This window comes from Aptenodytes patagonicus, chromosome 3 (genome assembly GCF_965638725.1).
Source record: "Aptenodytes patagonicus chromosome 3, bAptPat1.pri.cur, whole genome shotgun sequence".
Lineage (NCBI taxonomy): Eukaryota > Metazoa > Chordata > Aves > Sphenisciformes > Spheniscidae > Aptenodytes > Aptenodytes patagonicus.
In genome coordinates, this window is record NC_134951.1 from 87,855,886 (window position 1) to 87,878,036 (window position 22,151).

Below are 22,151 nucleotides of genomic sequence, written 5' to 3' on the forward strand. Positions count from 1 at the left end.
TAGAAATTTTCAAAAATAAATTATTCATCCAGCAGGCAAATATGTAGCAGACAGAAAGCCTTGGATCTTCTCCAAACTGTCAATCTGTAAAATCAATAAGGGCAATAATTTTTCATCTTAGAACATCTCCTTAATTGTATACGTTAACTCAATCTGAAGTACACCTCTGATAGGAGACATTTTGTATGAACAGGAAGAAAAAGATGAGCCAGTCTGTTTTTAAGAAGTTAGTGTGAATTTCTTGACCTGCAAAATGGAAAAAAATATTGGTTCAAAACAATGATCCAGTTTGATGTGGTGTTACTAGGAGCCATTTAACCTGGAATTCAATGGGGCTTTTTCAAAGTCAGTTTTCAAAGCAAAACCTTACTGTAGAGACTATTAAAGAAGACAGATAAGTGAAAATAAGTTATGTCAGTTATAAATTTATTTTGGATCTAGACAAGAAATCAATTGTTTTGTACTTCTACTCTCTTTTGAGATATGCATATTCAGTTGTTAAGTAATATTATCAGATCAAGAGTGAAGTAACAGTAATTGAGTGAGGAAAAAATGTTTTGCCCAGGTTCAGTGATGCTTTTACTGCATCTCACATACACTGTATGATGATAGAAAATGAAGGAAGCAAATGGCAGTTCCATAGAATAAAAACTGCCTTATCAGCAAAAACGTAAAAAAAGCACCTGTAGAGGAAGCACAGTTTTAACTCTGTAGTTGAAGTAAGGACCCTCTTGAACTATGAAAAAACCTAAAGCATGAAACTGCAAAAGTTGTACGCTTTTTAGGTAATTCATTGCAATATGTTGACATTACGTTTCCATGAAGTTCGGTAAAAACATGGTTATTAATACAAGAGTAGAATGTTCTTTACTAACCAACTAACCTGACCTGCGATTTTTCTTTCTTTCCTTTCACCTTCCCAAATGCATGACCTGTGATGGGATGCTAGGATGAATCTGACAATCTACATTCTGATGAATTTAAAGCCTGCCTCATCAGTCTAGGACAGGTTGGAAATGACTTGCAGGTAGAGGAAACCGATATTGTTCTGTTTTCAGATAGGCCAATATAATAACAGCCAAAGAGATTGTGGGTTTAAACTCCAGTGTTTAAATGTCACACAATGTCATAGGGCTTTGAAAAGATCCTGCCTCTGGGAAGACAACTGATTAGATGGACTGTCAGCATCCCTTTGCATTTTTCAAAGATTTTTCAGGCTGTTTCTTTTACTTGGTTTGAGATGTTTTATTTGGACTCTACTAGATAACTGGGGAGCTCCTATGCTTCTTGCACTCAGCCTTTTGCTAATTTTTCTTTCCTCGGACTCAACCCAAGGTCTCTACTGCTCTCTACTGATTTAGGATGACACACTTCTCTCCAAACTGCTACACTGTATCACAACACAGAGGAAATGTTTATTTACCTTCTTACTATCATGCCATTTAATGTTTACTCAGCTCTGAGCCAAGAATGCCACAGATGTTATTCCCTGGAAAATGAGCAACCTCCTTTTATACAAGGTCTTCAACTGACCTCCTTCTAAGTCTTGGAAGTCGCATCCTTTAAGCCAGTATGCGCATCTCTCTGCTGTAGTCCAGGTCTTGACAGCCTGCAGACAGAAGGAAAATCCCTGTACTTATTTCCCATATGTCAGCAGACAGCTCTCATAGTGTACCTACCTTAGGCTTGGAGTGGAGTATTTGAAATAGTCAGTGATACGCTATTTTCAGACTGTTTTTAACTATGCTTTTAGTCACTACAGCATCCCATGCAGAACCTTTCAAAGATATTTCATATCAGGGAGGCAGCTTGAGCATCTCCTGAGTTTGACTAGTTTAGTAACAAACTTTTCTCCTTGCCTTTCTCTTTGTCCTCTCTGGTTGTGTTCTCTGTATTCTTGTCTCATTCACCTCCTCTTCTCCCTTATCTCTCCCCTGACCTTTCCTGATGTTACTTCTTGTGGTGAAAATGTCTGTTTCCTGTGTGCAATATGTTAGTTGCTTCTTCCTCCTTTAAAACTGATGATGATTCTGGTGACCTGCTTGGGCTGTATCAATGCACGCTGTTCATACACTGGATCCAATATGCCAATGGTCTAAACTCGTCATCTCTCTGGAAATTACCTTGGATACTTCAAACCTTCCCTTCTATATTCCTTACGTTGTTTTGGTCAATAGAGGAAGAATGGCTTGATGGACCACGATGATTTCAGAGCTTGCTTAATTTCAATGGGTTATGATTTGGTATGAATTTTAAGAAACAATGGCAACTGATTCTGCGTACAGCTCATAACACTAACCACAGCAACACTAAAGCTTATTTAAATTGACAGAATACTAATAATATAATTTACACTGGAGATACTAGTTTCTTGTTTCTTTGCTTTTTCTCTATTTTCAAATGGTTAAAAAGGAAGTTAAAAGCAAAACTAGACACTTGAAAACCACATTCTATGGTCTGCTGCATTGCTCTTTGAATTAAGGAAACTTTAAAAGTTGAAATTAACAGTTATTAAATGATTTTTTTTTTCTTTCTCCTTCTTTATCTGCATGAGGAAGAATGAGTTTGATGCTGTTTAATTCTTATAAACTGGCTTTGGGGGTCGCATTTGCTTTCCTTCACTTATTTATTCTAAAAATTTCCCCCAAAATTCACCCTTTTTCGTGGAAAAAAGGATTAGCCTTAGTTGAACTGTCCTATATTTGGCATGAAATTTTCAGAATTGTTTCCCTTACTTCTTAGTTCAGTGGGTCTGCATGTACACTGCTTCTTGGGCTATTGTTTCACCTCCCTGTGCGGTGCCTAAATTACAATGGTTTTAGGATGGGGTGGAAAATGAAGTGATAAATTAAAACAAGTTAAACAGGCATTGAGGGAGGGTGGGAGGGAGGAGAAGCTGCAGAAAGTTAACTGAAAGGTACATACTATGTATTTAGGACAAAGAATACATTTTTCAAAAGCACCGAGTCCTTTTTACAAAAGAGGGGTGGGCATTTAGGATCCCAGATTTCATTGACTCTGACGTTTATGTTCCTAAGTCAGGAAGATGCTTTGAAGACTTTGTAGCCACTGGTCTCTACTGGTTCATGAGAGACACGGGCTGTTGGTGATTGATATTACGGTGACCATTTTTTTTTGTTTCGGATTCTGTGAAAGGGTGAAGCTGAGTTTGCCCGAATCATGTCTCTGGTTGACCCCAATGGGCAAGGAACCGTCACTTTCCAGTCCTTCATTGACTTCATGACCAGAGAAACGGCAGACACAGACACGGCTGAGCAAGTGATAGCTTCCTTCAGAATCCTGGCTTCAGATAAGGTCAGTCATCGTGCTGCTGGCTGTCAGGATTCAATAGCTCTCCTATTTAGCCCTTCTTTGCTGAAAGTCTTATACAAGCCTTTTAGTAATAGTGAAGCTTTGTTTTCAGTTTGTAAGACTTCAGAGAAAGCACTTGCCTTTTCTTCTTGTTTGGAACCAAGAGTCTTAGCTGAAATGTGTGCAGAATTCAAGGCTTGGTCTGTATACGTATACCCTAATACCACAAAGAGCCAACATAAAATTAGACATCTTAGACAAGACTTAGGCAGTTTGTATAATGGCTATATTGTACATCAGGTTATTTCCACACAACAGCCTTGATTAGAGGGGAACTCATTCTGCCTTTCATGCTGTTGTCTGGATGTTTCAATGCAGAGTTTGGCCCTCTGGAACATAGCCTGTATCAGTTGCACAAGACTATACCTAATTGTGAGCCATGGTGTGACCTGACAGCTCATTCAACAGGGCGATGCAATGTGGTGTACCACTATCCTAGGAGGAGCAGGAGGAGGGAGGCCTCCTCTAGTTACTGGATACGTGGAGGAAGCTCCTGAATTTGGCATACTTTCCTCCCCACAGCCAGATCCACTGGCGAGTGAGTGGTATACGAAGACAAAAGGGAGGATAATGGCAGCACAAGAGCTTCGGGAGTAGTCAGGGCCATAAACAGTGCTGTGAGGAAACCAATCCTGTGTTATGGAGAAAGGAGAGATCACAGCAGTACAGGTCTATTTGCCCAAGCTCGCTCTATTGATTTTCTCATTCTGGCTGTTTGTATTGATTTTGTGATCTCAGTTACTGTGGACCACATTTTGAATTCCAGACAAGTTCTCAGTAGGAATTCATGTGGAAGATGAAAGCTAAGGTCTCAGGAAAAAATGGGTTTTATTACGTTGCTATTTTTAAGAAAGTCAAGTCTGTTAAGAGAGGGTATCCTTCATATCATAAATGCAAACCATTCAGAGCAATAATGCATCTTTCTTTACAAATGTATTAGGACCTTGAAACTAACAGGATCTAACTGAAAATGTGTCTGTCCTGTCACTGCAGAAGGGGCAGTAGTGCACTTTAGAGATGCTGACTACCTATCCATGGATGAGCTGTATCAGTAGCAGTCTACCCATGGCTGCACAGTGCTGGGTCGCTAACATACACAGTCACATATCCTGAGACCGGATTTTGACCTAATCAGTTTGTTGGTAGGATTGTCCTCTTCAACTCATCATTAGGGATGGAATTTACTGAGGAAAATATTTGGTCTCAGGAAAATAGGCAGGATGTCCGAGTTTATTAGTCACAGCTGCAGAAAATAAATGCATTTTGTGTCTTTGAAGAATACATACTGAATTTGTCAACCCTTTTCCCCCTCCCAGCCTTATATCCTGGCAGATGAGTTACGTCGAGAGCTGCCTCCTGAGCAGGCTCAGTACTGCATCAAGAGAATGCCTCCGTACACCGGCCCAGGTTCTGTTCCTGGGGCTCTGGATTACACCTCTTTTTCATCAGCGCTGTATGGAGAGAGCGACCTCTGATTCTGTAATCGGCCGTATTCATGGTAGACACTAAAAATACCCACCTTATTGCCCAGATTGCTTCTCAAAAGCTTTGACAAGCTGATTTAAAAACGAGTTTTACAAATACAGTAGGTACCGTCAGTGTAAAGTGCTAGTAACTAAAGTAACTAGTGTATATTAAAGTGTGTGGCACGCTAGATTTCTGCATTGTTGGTTTTAGGTTGTCTGTCCTATACAATGCTAGAAAATACATTAAAAATCCTGCAAGATATTAACTTTGGAAATACCCGTTCAGAAAATAGAATGTAAAACCTCAGAACATTGAAACTCACAAAATATTTCTCCATTTTCAAAATGTTTCAATGCCATATGTGCTTCTTTTACGATGTTCATAACACAATGTTAGAAGTCATGCTTTTTTCTTTCATAGAGCAATATTATTTTCCTCTAATGATTTCTGATTTTGTATGCTTCTACTGGTGGAATTTAACAAAATATTAAAATGCAGTTTTTCAGGGAAGAAATACATCAACCAAGTAAACTACTTAATTACAAAAATAATCCAGAATGCTATGTTTTTGTCTCTTAAAGATGGTTTTCTCTTATCACAAAGAGTTGTAATATAGCGGGGAAAAGCCAATTAAATTGCAGGTTTAGAGTTCTGTAAGCAGTACTTCGCTTTTAAGCCTTTAACTTTTACAGCTGAGGGAGTACAACTTTTATAATCAGAAATAATAAGGAAGCTAATTTCATGTGAGCTGTTTTGTTTTGAAACCCTCATTCTTGTCTGTGTTGGACAGTCTTTGTTTCTCAGTATAAGAAAGCCAGGCCCTTGTTGTATTAGTGGGCAACATTCGTCTCTATCCTGCATAATGCAAAATCCCATCTGAGCAAATGTAGTGTGGTTGTCTTGCAGCTTTAACTGTTCAGTGCTCAAATTAGAGTTTGTCTTGACTTCTACTGGATCACAGGCAGTTCTGTCTGTATTATGCTCCTGTGCGCTAGTTGTTGTACTGTTTTTTTTCCATCTTGAGAAATGATAGAGAAGTAAAAGCAGTAACTTTTTTACTTGAATCCTACCGACACTGAGGAAATGCAATGTAATCAAACAAAACCATTTACAAATGGTGAAGTGAGCTGTGCAGCCCAGTGCTTTTAAAGCAATGATGTGCCTATTAAATAAAGTCTGCTTTTCAAAACCTTATGAGACTCTGTCATTGGCAATCATCTAGTGGTTCTCTCTAAGAACGGAAAATATTTCTGAACATTAAAGGAGGTTTCAGTCTGCTAAAAGGAAAAGTTCAAAAAGTATGTCACGCATTTCTATACACCATGTTTGCAGGAACAACAGTTGCTACGTGCTGGAGGGACAGGTATGGCCTGATGAAGTGAGATGGAGCTCAGAATGAGTGGGACAGAGTTTCCATTTAAGTCACCTGAGCACAGATGTCCATAGCTTGTTAGACTCCTAGCTTAGATTGATTTCAGTGAGACTTAGGCACTAATGCTTTTGAAGCTGTTGGCCTTAACTTTTCTGTGTCTCTCCTTTTTCCTCATGTGCAGATGTTAAGTATGTAATGACGCTTTCACTGGCCTTTGCTTTGAAATCTGTGAATGATTCAAATTCAATCCTAAAGCAGGCACCCTGCAGGTAAGGTGCATGTGGTGGGAGCAATTTCAAAACAACCCCGGAGGAGATAGATAGGCAATGACCAAATCCTCTTCCTCCTCCACCTTGTGTACAAAGGCCGGCAGAGGACTTAGAGAAATACTAGAGCGAGAAACACATCTCCTACAGTGCATGTGCAGCCTTGCACACAGCCAGAAGCTGCTGCTGCCACTGCTGATACTGACATGGTGCCGTGCCATCTCCTTTTGTGATGACAGTGCCCGTACAAACTAAGTCAGGAAGCTCTGCCTTAAAGCAATGGCTTTTCCAGCTAAATGGCTGCTGGGCAAGCTGAATCCTATTGAAAAATAAATCTGTATATCTCTCATTGTCACAGTATAATGCAACTGGAAGCATAAAACGTTGAGCTTCCAAACATGGCACAAAAGCAAAATCTCAGTGCTACAGGCAGGATTATGCTAAAAATTGGCACAGAGACAGTTTATCTCTGATACTTCTATTGGGTGTCATTCATGTTCTCTACCTGCTAATTTTATCTTGCGATATTCTTCCTATTTTTAATAGTATGGAAGAGACTTCTAAACTCCTCCTTTAGCTAAATGTTCTGTTGATCAAAGCATGTGAGAGATAACGTTATCAGCAGCAAGAGGAAAAGACTTTTGCAAAGTAATTTTTTCATTCTCATATCAGGTTTCTAATTTCTAAAGTAGAGTGGAACAGAACCAGTGGCAGAGAGCTGCGGGGATTAGTTACCCATCTGTATTTGCCTAAAAATGTTATACCATATTTATTGCTTTAATACGTCTTTCATGTAAAAAAAAGATGTATCATAAGGTTATTTCTCCAGCATCGATTATTTTTAGGGTAACTAGATTAAGTAAGCTGTGTTATTTTACCCTGAAGTGGGTAAAATTCAAGGTTTTTAAAAATAGTCTGTGGTCAAGGTCCAGGGCAATGGGTTTGACAGAGAGATTTCCTTTTCCTCTAAGGCTCCACTTTTAGTAGGTGGCATTTGTATTTTTCTGTAGAATCACTCTGTTCACACTGGGCATCAACGGCTTCAGTGGCATTTTCTGTCTACGCAATTCTGGCAGCAAACTAGTTTTACTATAAAAAAAGCACAGTAACTGAGCCCAGGGTAATGAATGTGCCAATCACAGGGGCCAAATCAAGGTTCAACAGGTCAAGGTACAGCATTATTTTGATGATCATGTGAATGAAGGTTATAGAAGAAATTGTAATTCAAAAAAAGTCAGTAAGGTTTCAAGTTGCTTTAATGACTGTAATACAGATGTCTTCTGTGACTTTACATGGATACAACAATTCTTTGAAAAACTTCCTGCCAAGATAATCTTGATTTTGTAGTAATCATTGTCAGTCACTGATCTTCAGAAAAGTGCTGATGCAGGTAGAAAATGGTGTTGTCAGCTCTCTGCTACTTTCACACCTCCTTTCTTCATACAGAGTTTCCAGCACTTCTTTTCTTACCTACAGGCCACAAAAGGCTTGGATCAGAGCTGCTCCCAGCGGCTTGTATTTTCATCAGAACATCCTGTTGTTCAGTTTGCCCACTTCTTGGAGGAGACCATGCTCTTTTATTCAGGTAGTTCCTCGTGTCTGTAGAGGTTATCCCAGACACAAGCGGTCTCAATGAAGGGGGAAAATAGTTCCTGTTAGCAGCTGCATTTGGACGGTTAGCAGTTTCCTTTTTTGATTTAAATGGCTTGTGGTTGAGAGTAATTCTGTAAGGAAGTAACTGTTTGATCGTTGCTAGCATAAGAACAGGCCCTTAGGAGCATGCCTCCAGCATTGGTAATGGTGTCAGTATTTTTTGGCGTGCTTCTACAAACAGTTCCAGTAATGTTTAGATGAGAAAATAATACTTAGATAAGAGGTGATGCTTCTCTGAAGAACATTCATCACTTAATTTTGCCAAATCCAAGTCCTTGGTCCTCATCTTCAGTGGGACTGTGCCTCTTGGTGTCATATGGAGTTCTAGACTTTTAAGAGAGTAACAAGCCTGAGGTTATTCTTCAAAAGAAATGAGGAACAAAGTCAGTGAAAGTCTGATATAAACAAAGAAAGCAGGGAATAATCGGTATGAAAATTACTTACAAAGAAGGATCAGCTCAGTCTAACAAGAAAGCGTGTGCATCATTTCCCTATCTTGAGCACAAAGTAAAAATTATTAGATCTGGCTCTCCGCTTGTGTTACACTAGAAAATGACATTAAAGGAGCTGTAGGTTTAGCACAGTGAAAGTTTAGCACAATATGCCTGTGCTTTGGATTCCTGACTAACTTATTTCTTATCAGGGAAAACTGCTCAGCGGTCTTGGAATTACTGTATTAGGTCAGGATTTATGTCTGAAAAACGTTCCCTGCTTCTGGAGACAGAGCACTAGAGGAGGTGGCGCTGTCTTGGTGGGAATGTTTCAGGGCATTACACAAAAAGCACCCCAAAGGCTCTTTTCAGAATCAGAAAAGCATCCCAACATCCCCTGAGATGCCAAAAATGCTCAAATATCAAATACGTAATACCTATTATAAATATAGAGAGTGACCATTGCTAGTGTTGCTTCAGCCTCACTGGTCGCTGAGATTTTTCTCTCTTGGTAAATATTAACAAGGTTTCAGAATAACTGAAATAATACCTGTTCATTCCCCGTGTCCCTCTTTCCCAGGTTTTATGGTTAACAACCTGCGCGCTTATTTGCTTGTGCATCAGTCTACCTTCTGGTTGTGTTCAGAGGGCATTTTATCTAAGGAGCTGCTTCACCAGGGTAAAGCCTGCCCGACAGATAGCTGTTAGTACGTTCTGGTGAGATTCTACTTGTTTCAGACCAAATATTTTTATCTAGGAAAACTGACTGTTCTAAACTGGATTTTATTTTACATTAGTCTCTTTTTAAAATCTGTGATTCCTTTCTAATTTTAAGCCAAGGTGTGGGCTGCCACCACATAGGACAAGTCTATCTCCACTTTTTCCATGATCCCATTTATTTCTAAATAGAACAGTTCCCTGGTCTGGTTGCCACGCTGGCTGGGAATACATACCCAGGGTGCTAAGAACGGGAGATTATCCCTTCCAACAGCAGCCTGTATTTACATTACCTTGAAGTGATTGTGTAACTGTGGAATTAGGGACCCAACCAGGCACTTTCACTAGAAGTCCTTTATTATTCACAACAGAATAATGTTTATGTGTCGACAACAAACCTTGAGCCAGTTCCAGGAACACCACTCATTTCCCTCATAGGGTAAGAGCGCTACATTAAACAAGCAGCCCAGTCTTTTCCCTATGTGAGCTTGACTAGGATTTCATATTCTAAGCTTCAAAAGAAATTCCTCTGCCAATTTGCGAGGTTTTGAGAAATTTCATTAGCACTTGTGATACTGCTTTGCACAAATTTGATTATCAGCATATCGCTTTAATTACTTGGAAATCAAATACATTGGATGAATGTCCTGAAGGGATAAATGTCTTGAGGCTATTTTAACACCCTTCCATCCCTCACCTACTTGCTCCTCGCTGTTCTGTTTCAAAGCCTGGCTGGTTTATTTGGCCCCAACTCGTGGAAACTTTCTTCCCTTCAAGATACCTGTTAATGCTTTAAGTGAAAAATGCCCTCAAGCGCTGCCCTCAGAAGGAGTGTTATCATCTGTGCTTGCCTAAGCTGGAGCCTTCCAACTGGGTAGTGGCTACCTGTATGAGAAGCTCAGGTATAGAAGAGCTCCAAATGGCAGACCACAAGCACAGTGTCCTGTTTCAGGCTTAGCTACTCTGCTGTCAAGAGTGAAGGAAAAGAAACGTTTGCGTAAGTTGCCAGCAAGTCGTGCCTCGATTGGGACTGAACTGTCAATATAGGCACACCAAATTAATATAATTTAAAAAAAAACCACCACAGAAAAACATAGAATGGCTGTATCAAACATCTTGTTCAGACTTGTATCCTGGCTCTGACAGTTACCAATAGCAGGCACAATGGGAAAGTGTAAAAGCGAGGCAGCATGTGGCCACGTGTGCCCAGAGGAGTCTCTGAGCCGCCACTGATTTGTGGGTCAGGACCTTATGGAACACTGCGCACCGATGCCAAAAATTTAGTCTGTTTTTCTGCTAAAGCAGTATCTTCTCTGAGAGCTCTTTTCGTATTCCTCTCAGTGGGACCTACTGTTCCTATAAATTCTCCAGCAGGCTATTGGATATACTTGAAAAAAAGGTCTGCTGTTTGTTCTTTTATCTCTTGCAAACCGTTCCTCAAAGTCTTTTTGGTTTCCCTTATTATCTGTTTACACTTAACCTGCCAGAATTTATAATCTTATTATCCTCATATGGACATGATGCCAGCTTTCTGAAGAATGCTTGCAAAATGCAGGCAATCCAAGAGAGAGGAAATCCTACCTCCTGGGAGATAAAAAAACCCAAAAAGCCCAGTCACAGTTTTAACAAACTCCTTGGCAAACCTGATTATTTAAATGAAAATCAGACACCCAGTAATGTTTGGTGGATGCCCGGGTGAGCATGATGAATACGTATGGCAGATACAATGCTGTCGAACGCTACATCCCCAAGGTCCTATCTACTGACGTTGTGATTAAACCAAAGACACAGAATTTAATATTGTGCAGCATGTTCAATAACAGTCTTGCTGTTATCTGTGCATTGTCTAGGGACAACACTCCACGAGAGTTCTAACTTTTAGCTCCGTTATTTGCTAAGCGAAGGTGACAAAGCCTGATTTGCCACAGCAAGCTGGCAAGCAACCATACTGCCCAGCAAACACTTCCGCCACTCGGAAATAGTAACTGCCATTATCTGAAGTGACTTGTGGAAGAAGGGGCTGAAATGTTAATATTTTGATATGTAAATAAAAATGTACAAGTATCATCACATACTTTAGCCATTGTATTACAGTTCATTTTTTCCCATTTTTCATTTGAATATAGTTGCATATGCACAGGTAAGAAGCTGAAATGATGCTTGCGGCAAAAACACAAATGTAAACTTTATAAAAAAAAAGACAACACATTTTTTAATACTTTTCATTCTTCTCCTTAACGATCAATACATTTCTATCAGCCGCTTAAACTTAAAAAGACTGGCCCCTTACACTCCAAATTAAATGTTTTGATTACGTGTGTGCAAAAGCCTTCCATCCATCAAAAATGAATAGCTGGCTTTTTCATTTTATTTCAGCAAGAAAAACCGAAAACATTCATTTATGATTGACCCCAGCTGACTGCCCTGCCACTCCCCCTTTTCTGGGCGCTTGGGTTTTTTTTTTGTAAGACTCCTTGTTTCTTCAAGCCAGACCAAGAACCCAGCTGGCCTTATTTGCAGAGGACAATTGATTGGAACAGCTGTAGGGGAATAAATATTCTGCCAAAGTCCTTTTGGAATAGCTCTTTATGGCAACACCTAGCTTAGAGTCATTACCCTTTCTACAATGGTGGCATTTAATTGAAGTGTTACTCTGCAGACAGGGCTGTCTTTAGCAGTGGCCACTCATTTGCCTTTTCTGAGGAGGCATCTCCCTTCCTGCGAGCGTTACTGTCTCTTTGCAGACTGCTTTCCCTTCTACCGCAGTCACCAACCTCTTTCTGCGACTGCCCTTTTCCCACTTCTAACAGCTGTCCTTTAGAGCTTAAGCGTTCCTGACTGGAGACGTTAACTTAAATCTAGTTTAATGATCTCAAGGCTCCCTTGAATCGGATTTTGAAGGGAGACACTTTATTTCTACTTGATCAGAATGCAGTTATTCTTGATTTGTACTAAGGCAATAAATAAAGTATTTTCCCCTTTGTTTTTATTTAATATCTTTAGCTTTACCTGCTACTCCTGGAGTACTTATTAGACCCTTCAATAGACAGGAATGATAGCATGCCTCTCCAGCCACCAGCTCTATGTGGAAAGACATTTGTGTACCACATGGAAAAGAAAGACATAAACCACAGATTATTCCACCAGCACTTTCTGGCATCAAAATCCAGGTGCCTGCAGTGAGTTTAGCTCTACACAGCAAAGAGGGGACAGGAACGGAGAGTTAGGCCTGATTAACCTAACCCCCAGCTCGTACCCTCTTCATACCCTCGTGGTAGCTTTGCCAGCTCCCAATGTATCATCTGCCCTGCACGCATGTAGAAGTGCAAACAGCAGAGAAGGAAAGCGGAGGGTAATACAGAGTATTTTCATGTGCCAGAATATACAAGGAGACTGTGGGCACTCTCAGATCTACTTTCTCCTGCAGCCCTCTGATGGTACCCAGGAGCTCAAGTCATTGACAGGGACTCTATTCGATGAGGGGCTGTACAGTGTATAAAGACTGCTCCTAATCTAAGGAACAGTTGGGCAACGTACTCAGAAAATGCTAGATGGGATGTAGTAATGACTTCTGAGGACTTGTCAGCAGATCTTAGACTGCTCAGTACATTTTAGGCTTTACAAGTGTTAAGACCCAAAAGTAAGTCTTTTAGCTGGACAAGACAAAAAGAGATGTCAAGAAAAAAACAAATCAAAGAGAATTATTGTAGGCTATGGGCTGCAGAAGAAACTTTTCACTTCCATGTTGAAAACTAGCCAAAGAATAAGACCTGGCTGGTGTAAGTAACCACAGGGTGGAAATATTAGCCCTTTAGGGTGACAAAGGACACTCTAGGCATGTTTGTTTTAATGTAGATTTATATTGCTGATCGCAAAAGAGGGGCTCTGCCCTACAGCGGTGTTCCCTGTCAGTGTCTCTTGTTCATGCTGTGGCTACTGCTTGCAGATGCAAGAGGCTGCTTCTCCCTCACAATTTAATTTCTGAAGCTTGGGCAAGATTTAGAACCGACACCACCTGTGAGTATTTCTTCATATCTTAAGATATATAAGACTTTCAGCATTCAGGTTCTTTTCTGCCTGGTAAGTTTATATCGTTATACCACTTGCATATTTCTTTAATATTTTGATTTGAAAACAATTTTCTTTATTCACAGTGAATATTTCCAGCAAAAGCAGTTCTCTAGAAGGGTTCATATTTCCAGAACTGGTTCCTTAAACTTGTTTTCTAGCTCATGTCTGGGACTCAAATCCTTGCTCCCTGCCTCCTTGCTTCTGACCTCATCAGCTTCCCGCTCCCCTCTCTGTTTCTGCTCTTCTACCTAGAATGCATTGAACACGTGAGAGGGGACAGCATTGCTCAAACCACTTTGAAGAAGGAGGAGATTGTGACTGCCTGTAGAAAGGGTAGGGAAAATGTCACCGCTATGTCTGTGATCATAAGCAGTTTTCACAAAGGTTTGAAACCTACTGGGTTAGACTTTAAAACAAATTGAACGAACCGTGCAGTTTCAAAGTCCTTTAAAGGAAAGAGAATTGCCAATAAAACATGCTTTTCTAAGAGATAGTTGATAACATGCAGGATTGTTTGTATGTGTAAGTCAGAGAAAGCCAAGTAGGCCGCTGGTCTTTCAAGGTATTTTACAAAGAAGGATTCCCTCTGCCCTTGCAGAAAATCTTAGAAGGTTCGCTGTGCAATGAAAGAAAGCTTTATACTAACAGAGGCTGTTCACTCCCTGGAATGGAGTCATGACTGACAGCCGGGAGCACTGCTTGAAGCTCTCCAATGCCACTCACATGCTGTATGACCTGTGCATGTGCCTTTTCTCTGCCCTGTTGTGCTACGTCTGCACTACCAGGGTGCAGATGGCTGCATTACTTGGCTATGTCTGCACTTCTCATGTCATCCACCTTTCCAAATTGGCCAAACCTTTCTACAATCCTCCTTATTAGACGCATTTTCATAGATCTCAAGCTGTGTTGAACACAAACTGATGTGCTTGCCAGGTGGAGTGTGATCCCATTTATAGTGCACGGGCAGCAAAAGTATGCCTAGGGCTTGTGCTCTGATAGTCCCCCTCAACTTCTTGTGTCTGTGTCGCCGAGCTAGTCTACCTACTGGTAAGGCCCTAGGAACACAGCAGGCTCCAATTGCCCTGAACAGCTACGTGTCAGACCTCCACCCCTGCACCTCCCACCCATTAGCCACGGAGATGCATTTAACTCAGGCCCTCATCCTCGCTCCTTACTTGAGCTATGTTGTATGTATACTATGACTTGCCTAGTCTATGAGACTTTCTGGCTTGAGCTTGGCCCCGTCTCATGGCTATGGATTGTCTAGTGATCACTGGACTGTGGGCTGAACCTCGTAGCATCGCTGGACCTGCTCTTCTTGTTCGAGTACTGCGGGACTTGCCTGTGAGGTTACTGCTCCTGCCTGCCTCGCCGTCACCCTCACGCCTACCCTGTCAGCAAGACCTTCCAGTTCTCCTTCACAGGGTGAGCCCTCCTGCAGCCTCAACTGATTTTTGAGGCACTGTCTGTTGAATGGAGAACTTCATAAATGGCTTGCTCTAGCCCCTCAGCTTGTGGATATCTGGCAACACGAGCAAGAAGCTCTGCCAGCAAGTAAGAGACCAGAAGGTACCTTCACAAACCTGTTTCCATAACCAGTCTGGACCGATCCAGGGCAGATGTCGTCTGCAGTGCAGCTCAGACTTCACTCGGCCGTGCTAACGGGGAGAAAGATGCTGAGAATCTCATGCACATCCATGGCAAAATGTTTTCTGACTCTTTGAGCTCAATGTTGAACAGGTTTTCCTCGGTGCACACATTTAGCTGCATGTGACTTGGCCCTTTTTCCCCATTTCCCGTGCTTTCAAGGGGCAGCTGGCAAGCCTGCAGTGGTTCTTCCTCTCTCTTCTATGAATTTGATGTGGGTGCCTGAAAGGTGCATACTGAAGGTTTTAAAAATGCTGCAAAATTGCATAATCATATGAAGGCTGTGATAAATTGAAAGCAGTTGACACAGTTTGCCTTGCGCAGCAGTACGGATAAACTGTAAGACTACACCCCCTATTGAATTCCCACTCCTCTTCATGCCTGCGTTTCAGCCCTCCTAGGCATTTATACACTTTTTGATCAACACCGATTCTCTAAAGAGACGCAAAAGGTTACATCCAGTTCACTTTTGTGTGTTTGTTTTTACTGTGATGGAGACTTTGGGCTTTTTTTAAAGTAGGGAAGTCCAAAATCTGTTCTATGGTAAGTAGAATAAATTTGTTGATATTCCTCTGAACTGTGTATGTTCAATAGGCTATTTTACCATTTGGAGTGTACTTAGAATTGATCTTGAAACAATCAGCTTTCTTTTGGTTTCTGGTAATATTTTGATCCTGGAATAGAAATGTTAACATCATAATTTGACTTAAATGGAACAAATATTTTGTATTTGGATCACAAAAAATCACCCTCTAAGTTGTGGGGCTGTAAAATTAATTATTAAATGGAAATTTTAATTCTTAAGCACAGAGGAAATTCTGAAAATAAAAAACAAGTAGCGTAACTTAGTCATCTGAAATAGGGGAAGAATCCAGCTCCAGCAAAATAGCACAAGTGGTAAGTAACCTTACAAAACAGAGTGCCAAGAGCTGTGCTCTGAAATCAGATTAATCTGTTTTCTCTTTCAGATTTCTGCATGGTGCTGTGAATGCTTCACCTGGATAGAATCCTCTGAAATACAACTGTTCTTGGGTAACATGAATAATCCCACTGTTCTTGTTTAAATAAGGATTACTTATGTGACTAGCCCATTGGGAACTGCATCCTCAGGAATAAAGGCAGATAATATGGGAATGACAGGCATATTTTTGTAATGAATATTATGGCGGTATCTAAAACACATACCCAAAAGCTAAAAGAGTGTGCTAAACCCCTGTGTTTGATCTCACGCATGCATAAGGTGAGTATGTCATTTGAATACACAGGTGTGCAAGTAGAGTAACGAACTGGTGAACGAGATCCTTGGCACTGGGGGAAAAAAAAAAATACAAAGATGGCTTTGTTTGCTTCAAACACTACCTGGTTTTAAAAGATTGTGAGAGTTAGCTGTGTGTGGGAAGAGCTGGGGAAAGTGGTAGTTTGAAAATACCTTCAAATATACTTGAAATACCAGAACTTGATCTGACTTAAAGACTTTTTTTTTTTTTTTTTTTTTTTGCTAAGGATATTAATTTGGATTTATAGTTTAATCCTGTTGCAGTTAGGAAGATATTAGCATCACTGAAGCACCACTTATAACCACCTTCAGAAAACAGGATTCTCAGCACGATGATAGACGTTTGCATGGGCGATACTATGTCTGCAACTGATGTTTAAATAGGACTAATTCCCAACAGCGTCAAGGTCAGGTTTCTCCGACGTGGAAATGATGGCACCTTTGCGTTCTCCCTTCCTTTACTCCATTGCTCCAGCAACTCTAAGCTGCTCCTGGCGTTGCTCTAAATGTATGAAAGGGAACAGTATTTTGACAGCCTAATTTAGTAAAATAAGAAGAACAATCCGTAAGACAAAGAAAAAGCACTTTTCAAGCTTAAGGGCATGCTCACTGCAAATCCTTGAAGGTTTCCTGCAAACACACCTTGGATTAGAGCTTCTCAAAAAAATAGTTCAAAAATCTTGGTAACTGCAGGTGTGTGGCAGCCTCAGGATAGGGACACGCACCAGGACTCTTAGCACTGCGCAGTACTGTCGTCATTGAAATTAAACTAAGAAAAGCGACCTGAGATCCTCTAACATTGCAAAACATATTAGGGCTGAAATTCTGTGTTGCTACTCCTTTGTTGGATGATCTGGTTTGATAACCGCTACCCTTAACCACTCATTCCTCTTCCCTTCACCCTCTGGGGTGTATCTTGCCTCAGCTGCGCTCTTTCAGTTGTCTGTACAACTCCAGTTTCACGAGCAGATTAAACACAGTCTGAGGCTGGGCGGCTGCTGCCCTCTCTTCCTGCTGCTGCTTCTACGTCACCTCTGGAGACTGTTCAGCTGCAGACAAATTGGATCAGAGACCTGTTCTCACTGAAAATTGACCTTTAAGGAAGAATTGTGTTTGAGGGCTAGCACCCACACAACGAACGGCGTGGAAATGCGGGGATGGGGCAGGTTGGAATTTGGGACTGCCTTTTCACAGCACCGCGCAGTCAAAATGGCTCAAACTGGTTGTGAAACTGCAGAGTAAACGGGATATGTGAAATGATCCTTTTCAAAAGCACCTTCACATTTTCAGCCTCTTTTTTTTTTTCCACTGACCTACTTTGCAGCAGTTGTTACACAAACAACTGCATCAGCACACACAAGGACGTGCTGAGCTTTAGTACAAAGATCTGGTGCCACAAAGCAACTGTGGAGACACTGAGCTTTTTAACCTCAATTGCTGCCAGAGAAAATTTTCATAGTGTTATGTGGCATGACAAAAAGATTGGAAGCTGTCCGAAAGTCAAGCAAGGAAATACACACCCTAAAATCTCTTAATGAACGGTTCTCAAAGCGTTGCCCATCTCTATAATACATGCAAATGATGTGTAAAAGTGATAAAATTAAGCAGTCTCTAGGAGTAACTGACTTTTGCTTCTGTTTAGTGTATTCCACTTCTGTTGTTAGGCTTTTAAAGTTTATGGGTTTCCAGACCATTGCATCTTACACTGGAATTTTGGGACACATTTTTGCAGTGGAGCTTGGGCTGACCACTGGAATGGTTTGCTGAGAGGCAAGGTCTGCTCTCCAGCCGTGTCTCCTGGCATTCAAAACCGGAGCATGGCCTCTACAACTGATGATGGACTACTATCTAGTTGATCTGTAAGCTGCCTGTATTTCTTCTGAAGCTGAGTTAGACATAGATTATTTGAACATAAAGCTACATTTTTTATATGTTCTTGCATCACCATTGACTGAAGTGACAGTTGATTATAAAAGTTCCTAGATCACATTAGACTCAAAGGGTTTGTAACCAACTGGGTTTGTGTCTCAAAAGAAAATTCAAGAGTAAGCATTTAGCCTCCAGGAATAATCTACACTAATGGCTTTTTACTCATTTTGGGTCTCCTGAAAGTTTTCCAGGGAAAATGCAGAAGCTGTTATTAAGTATGGTACATGTAGCAACACATACTCTTAGCTGACAAAAGGCTTCACCGTTGCTGCACAGAGCTGAGGCCCATGTGCCTGAAGGAGGGAAGCAGACTCGGTTCATTCCTGTAACACAGAACCAGTGGCCCCTGCATCTTCACCTGCAGTATTTGCTTTGCTTGCAAAGCTGGTATTGAACCAGCCAAGGAAAATAGGAAAGGCTGGTCAACAATCCATTTCACAGACTTCCTTCTTCTTTTCATATTTTGAACACTGAACTAGTTTAAATGACAATGCTGTTCATATTTATTACTGGCATTTGAATTACTAACACTTTAAATGAGCACAGATGTTATTCCCTTGAGCTATTCTGACTCTTGGCAAGCAAGCATTCGCTGCACATGGTGTAATGTTTGCGAGGCTGCTCTGCAGCTGAAACAGGCAGGTATTTCTTTCTTTTAAAATGTGAGTCCTTAGGTAAGCTGAAAGGACGTATCATCATGGACTATGGAAAAGAAGTGGAACTCTTCTGTGAAAGTAAGTCACATTTTATTTGTTTTGTTTGGCTGTCAAGCAAACTGTGCCTTAATTTGCTCGATTCCTTTAGTATGAACTTGTTTCCAGGTTTACATGCCAGTAACATGCACCCATACATCACTGGCAAGTCTGATTTCCACTTTATGTAAGGCGCATTTGCATTTGTTTCACCTCAACGCTAAGTTAGTTTTTCATTGCAATACAAGTGTTTTGGCATTTGAAAGACTTACTTTCCCCCTTATCTTCCCCCAATGACGCCTGGCAGCAAAAGTATCGCCCAGGAACTACAAGGGCATCTAAAGCTACCGGCATTTAACGTTAGGAGAGTGAAGTCAGAAGATCAGGCTTTGCTTTCCTCATCCGGCCGTAAGTTTAAGAGCTGCCGTCCTCAGGCCGCAAAAGCAAAGCAAACCACCTCCGCCAGCGAGTTTTCAGCCTGCGACGGCGGCTGCCGATCCACTCCTAACAGCTTCAGCGGGGACCGCCCCTCTCCAGCCGCGCCCACCCCGGGGCAGAGGGCTCCCGGGCAGCGGCCAGCCAGGCCGACAACGAGTCTAAACGAGCGCTGCCCGCCGCTGAGGGGCAGCTCCCCGAGCCCCGCGGCTTTCGCCTGAGGCAGTGTGTGTGTGTGTGACAGGCCGGGGGGGGGCACACCCCCCTCCCGCCGCCCGTTCGCCCTCGGGCCAACGGCAGCAACGGCCGCCCCACGCGGGGGCAGCCCGCGCCTCCTGCCCGCGCTCTGGGCGGAGCTCGCGCGTCAAGGGGTGACGCGACGGCCCTGCCGCTCGTGCTCGCCTCACGGGTTGCGCGCGGGCCCCCTGGCCCCTCGCCCCGCGCAGCGGCGGTGACGTCTCGGCAGCATGGCGCCTACGGGGCCGGCGGGCGCCGACCCGCCGGGTAACGGGCGCGAGCGCTGGGGTGGTGGGGGTGGTGGTGTGCGCGCGCGCGCACACCGGCTGCGTCGGGGTGATGGCGGCGGCCCCCCCCCCCCCCCCAGGGCGGCAGCGGCGGGCCGGGGGCCGGGGCCCGCCACGTGCCGCTGTTGTGGCAGCGGGCCGGGGCGGGGCCTTCCCGCCTACGGGCGGGGGGGGACGTGGGGAGCCGCTTAGCCGCTTCTCCGGGGAGCGGCGGGGGCTGCCGGGTGGCGTGCGCTGGGGTCCTGCCGCAGCAGGCGGCGAGCTCGGCCTCCCCTCAGCTTCTGGTGTTTGCCCGCAGCTCGACGCCGGTGCAGGCGTGCCCTGGGGCGGTGCTGGCGGGGGGTGTCAGTTATTCGCAGCGTTTAACTTTTGTAAAAGCCGCGTTTGGCGGCTCGGCGCGCATTTAAACGGGTCGCGCCGACCCGAAAATGCGGTGTTGATGGCGGTAGTGAATACGGGCGCTTGTTGCGGGAGCCCCCGGCGGCTCCGGTGCGGAGCAGGTCCCTTGCAGTAGGCTTCGCTCTCCCTGAGAGGGGTCCGGAGGGTGCTGGGACACCCGCACCCCCCCGTCAGACATAGTTAAGCTGGAAAAATAAAAACCGACTGCGTGAGAGGCTGCAGCTTGGTGGCAGGGACGGGGTGTGCTCCGGCTGCGCCGGGGCTCTAAGCCGAAAGTGCCATGTCACGGGTTAAACAGCAGTCGTTGGAAGGGGAGGAGAAGTAAAATTAGCTGCTAATTGGCATTGTCGGTATTTCAAAACGGACAGTTCTGTCAGTGGCTGCTTTCAGCGGTGCTGCTACCTGCAGAGATCCCAAGCGCTTTACTTTTTGATGTTTCTGAGGGAATGCCTGCTGCTGAGCCTGTACTCGGCCCGGGCTTGCATCCCTCAGCTTGTTAAACCGGCCTGCAGTCCTCCTCGCTGCAGAGCTGTGTGCGGCGCCGACTCGGTAATCAGATTTTGCGGTCTGAGGTTTTCCCAGGTTCCTCTGGCAGAGATGACATTAACCTGCCCTGCCCTTTCTCCCGTGCCATCAGGGGTCAACTCATTGCTAGTGACTGTCCTGCTGCTGCAGAGCAGAATGGGTTTGGCTGAAATGGGAGACATGGGAGTGTGTTTCAGCAGCAGCTTGAGAAGCGGTGGCAGTTGGAGAAAAGTTCTCCTTAGATGAAAGCAAAAATTGCATGCCGGGGGTGTTTGTGGAGCCCCACTGACCAGGCAGAAGGCAGTGGATGATGGTGTATACGTCTGGCAGTGGTGTGAAGGACCTGCGTTTGGGAGCAGGCCATCAGGGAGCTGAGCGAAGTGCTTCTCCCTAGCCTTTCAGCGGCAGGTCATGCCACAAAGCGAGACCATGCTGGTCTGGAGGCTGGTTTGTTTCCTCGTGGTTCCTACCTGTAATGAATATCTAACAATCTGTTGTGAACAGGTTAATGTCGGGAGATGGACAGTTGTGGTTATAACACAGGAAGCTTTCTGAGCCGGGGATTACCATGTTTACCTGGAGACGGTGGACACAACTAACAGGCCTCCTCTGTTATTCTGGGACTTCAGTGACTTTTGTGGTTGTCGTTTGCCTTTCAAGCTAACTTTGTAAATGTGTTGGCTACACAAGTGTCTGTCTGTCTGTTCCGGAACGGTTCTTAAAACGAGTGCTGACACGGAAAACGTCAGCAAGGTGCACATAGGTACCCCAGATGAAGTGGTAAGATCCAGTGCTTCTCTCTTTGGATAGGCAGGGTAACAAGTAACTTAGCCATAGGGTGCTGCTGCCCACTGTTGTAGAGGACCTGTCTGCCATCTGTTGCTACAGTTCCTGAAACTCTTAATGTTGCCAGAGGGCATCCAGTTGAAAATTTAATTAATTAAACAGCAAGCAGTGCTAAGGTTGTCATGAGCTGTCAGTGGCAGGCTGATAGCAGGAGCATCATTTCTAGCTACTGTTGTTGTAATTTCTGCGTGCTGCACGATGATTTTTTGAATAATGGAGAAACTTGTGCTTGGAGCTGGTGCGGGGCAATGCTGGTTTGCTGAATTAGGATGTGCACTGTGGACTGGCCCTGTTGCCTGTTAGGACAGGACCTGGTCAACCTAGGAAATAGGGGGTACTGCAAGTGCCTATAGCTCCTTGTAGTTCTTCTTCAATTTGTGTTCTTTCACATTAACGTGACGAAAATACTATAATACTGTCACAGCTGGGTTGATCCTTTATTAAAAGCTTTGGAAGCAACTTGTAATCCTTTATTCCTTTCCAAGTACTTGTATGCCAGACTATTTTATACTAAGAATACATTTTTAAT

The 22,151-nt window shown here is 43.2% G+C and overlaps 2 protein-coding genes across 5 annotated transcripts in view; both read left to right on the plus strand.

Moving 5' to 3' along the window:
* The window catches only part of ACTN2 (actinin alpha 2), a 72,176-nt gene extending 66,143 nt beyond the window's left edge, over positions 1 to 6,033 (plus strand). Inside the window, exons 19-21 of the mRNA XM_076334174.1 lie at positions 2,178 to 2,243; positions 3,157 to 3,315; positions 4,689 to 6,033. Of these exons, the coding sequence (XP_076190289.1) occupies positions 2,178 to 2,243; positions 3,157 to 3,315; positions 4,689 to 4,847 (384 nt within the window). The 3' untranslated portion in view covers positions 4,848 to 6,033. The remainder of the gene's footprint in view (positions 1 to 2,177; positions 2,244 to 3,156; positions 3,316 to 4,688) is intronic.
* Positions 6,034 to 19,754: 13,721 nt separating this feature from the next.
* MTR (5-methyltetrahydrofolate-homocysteine methyltransferase) overlaps positions 19,755 to 22,151 on the plus strand; it is a 52,969-nt gene continuing 50,572 nt past the window's right edge. For all 4 annotated transcript variants that reach the window (XM_076334175.1, XM_076334176.1, XM_076334179.1 and 1 more), the window contains exon 1: positions 19,755 to 19,832. In XM_076334175.1, the coding sequence (XP_076190290.1) occupies positions 19,796 to 19,832 (37 nt within the window). In that variant the 5' untranslated portion in view covers positions 19,755 to 19,795. The remainder of the gene's footprint in view (positions 19,833 to 22,151) is intronic.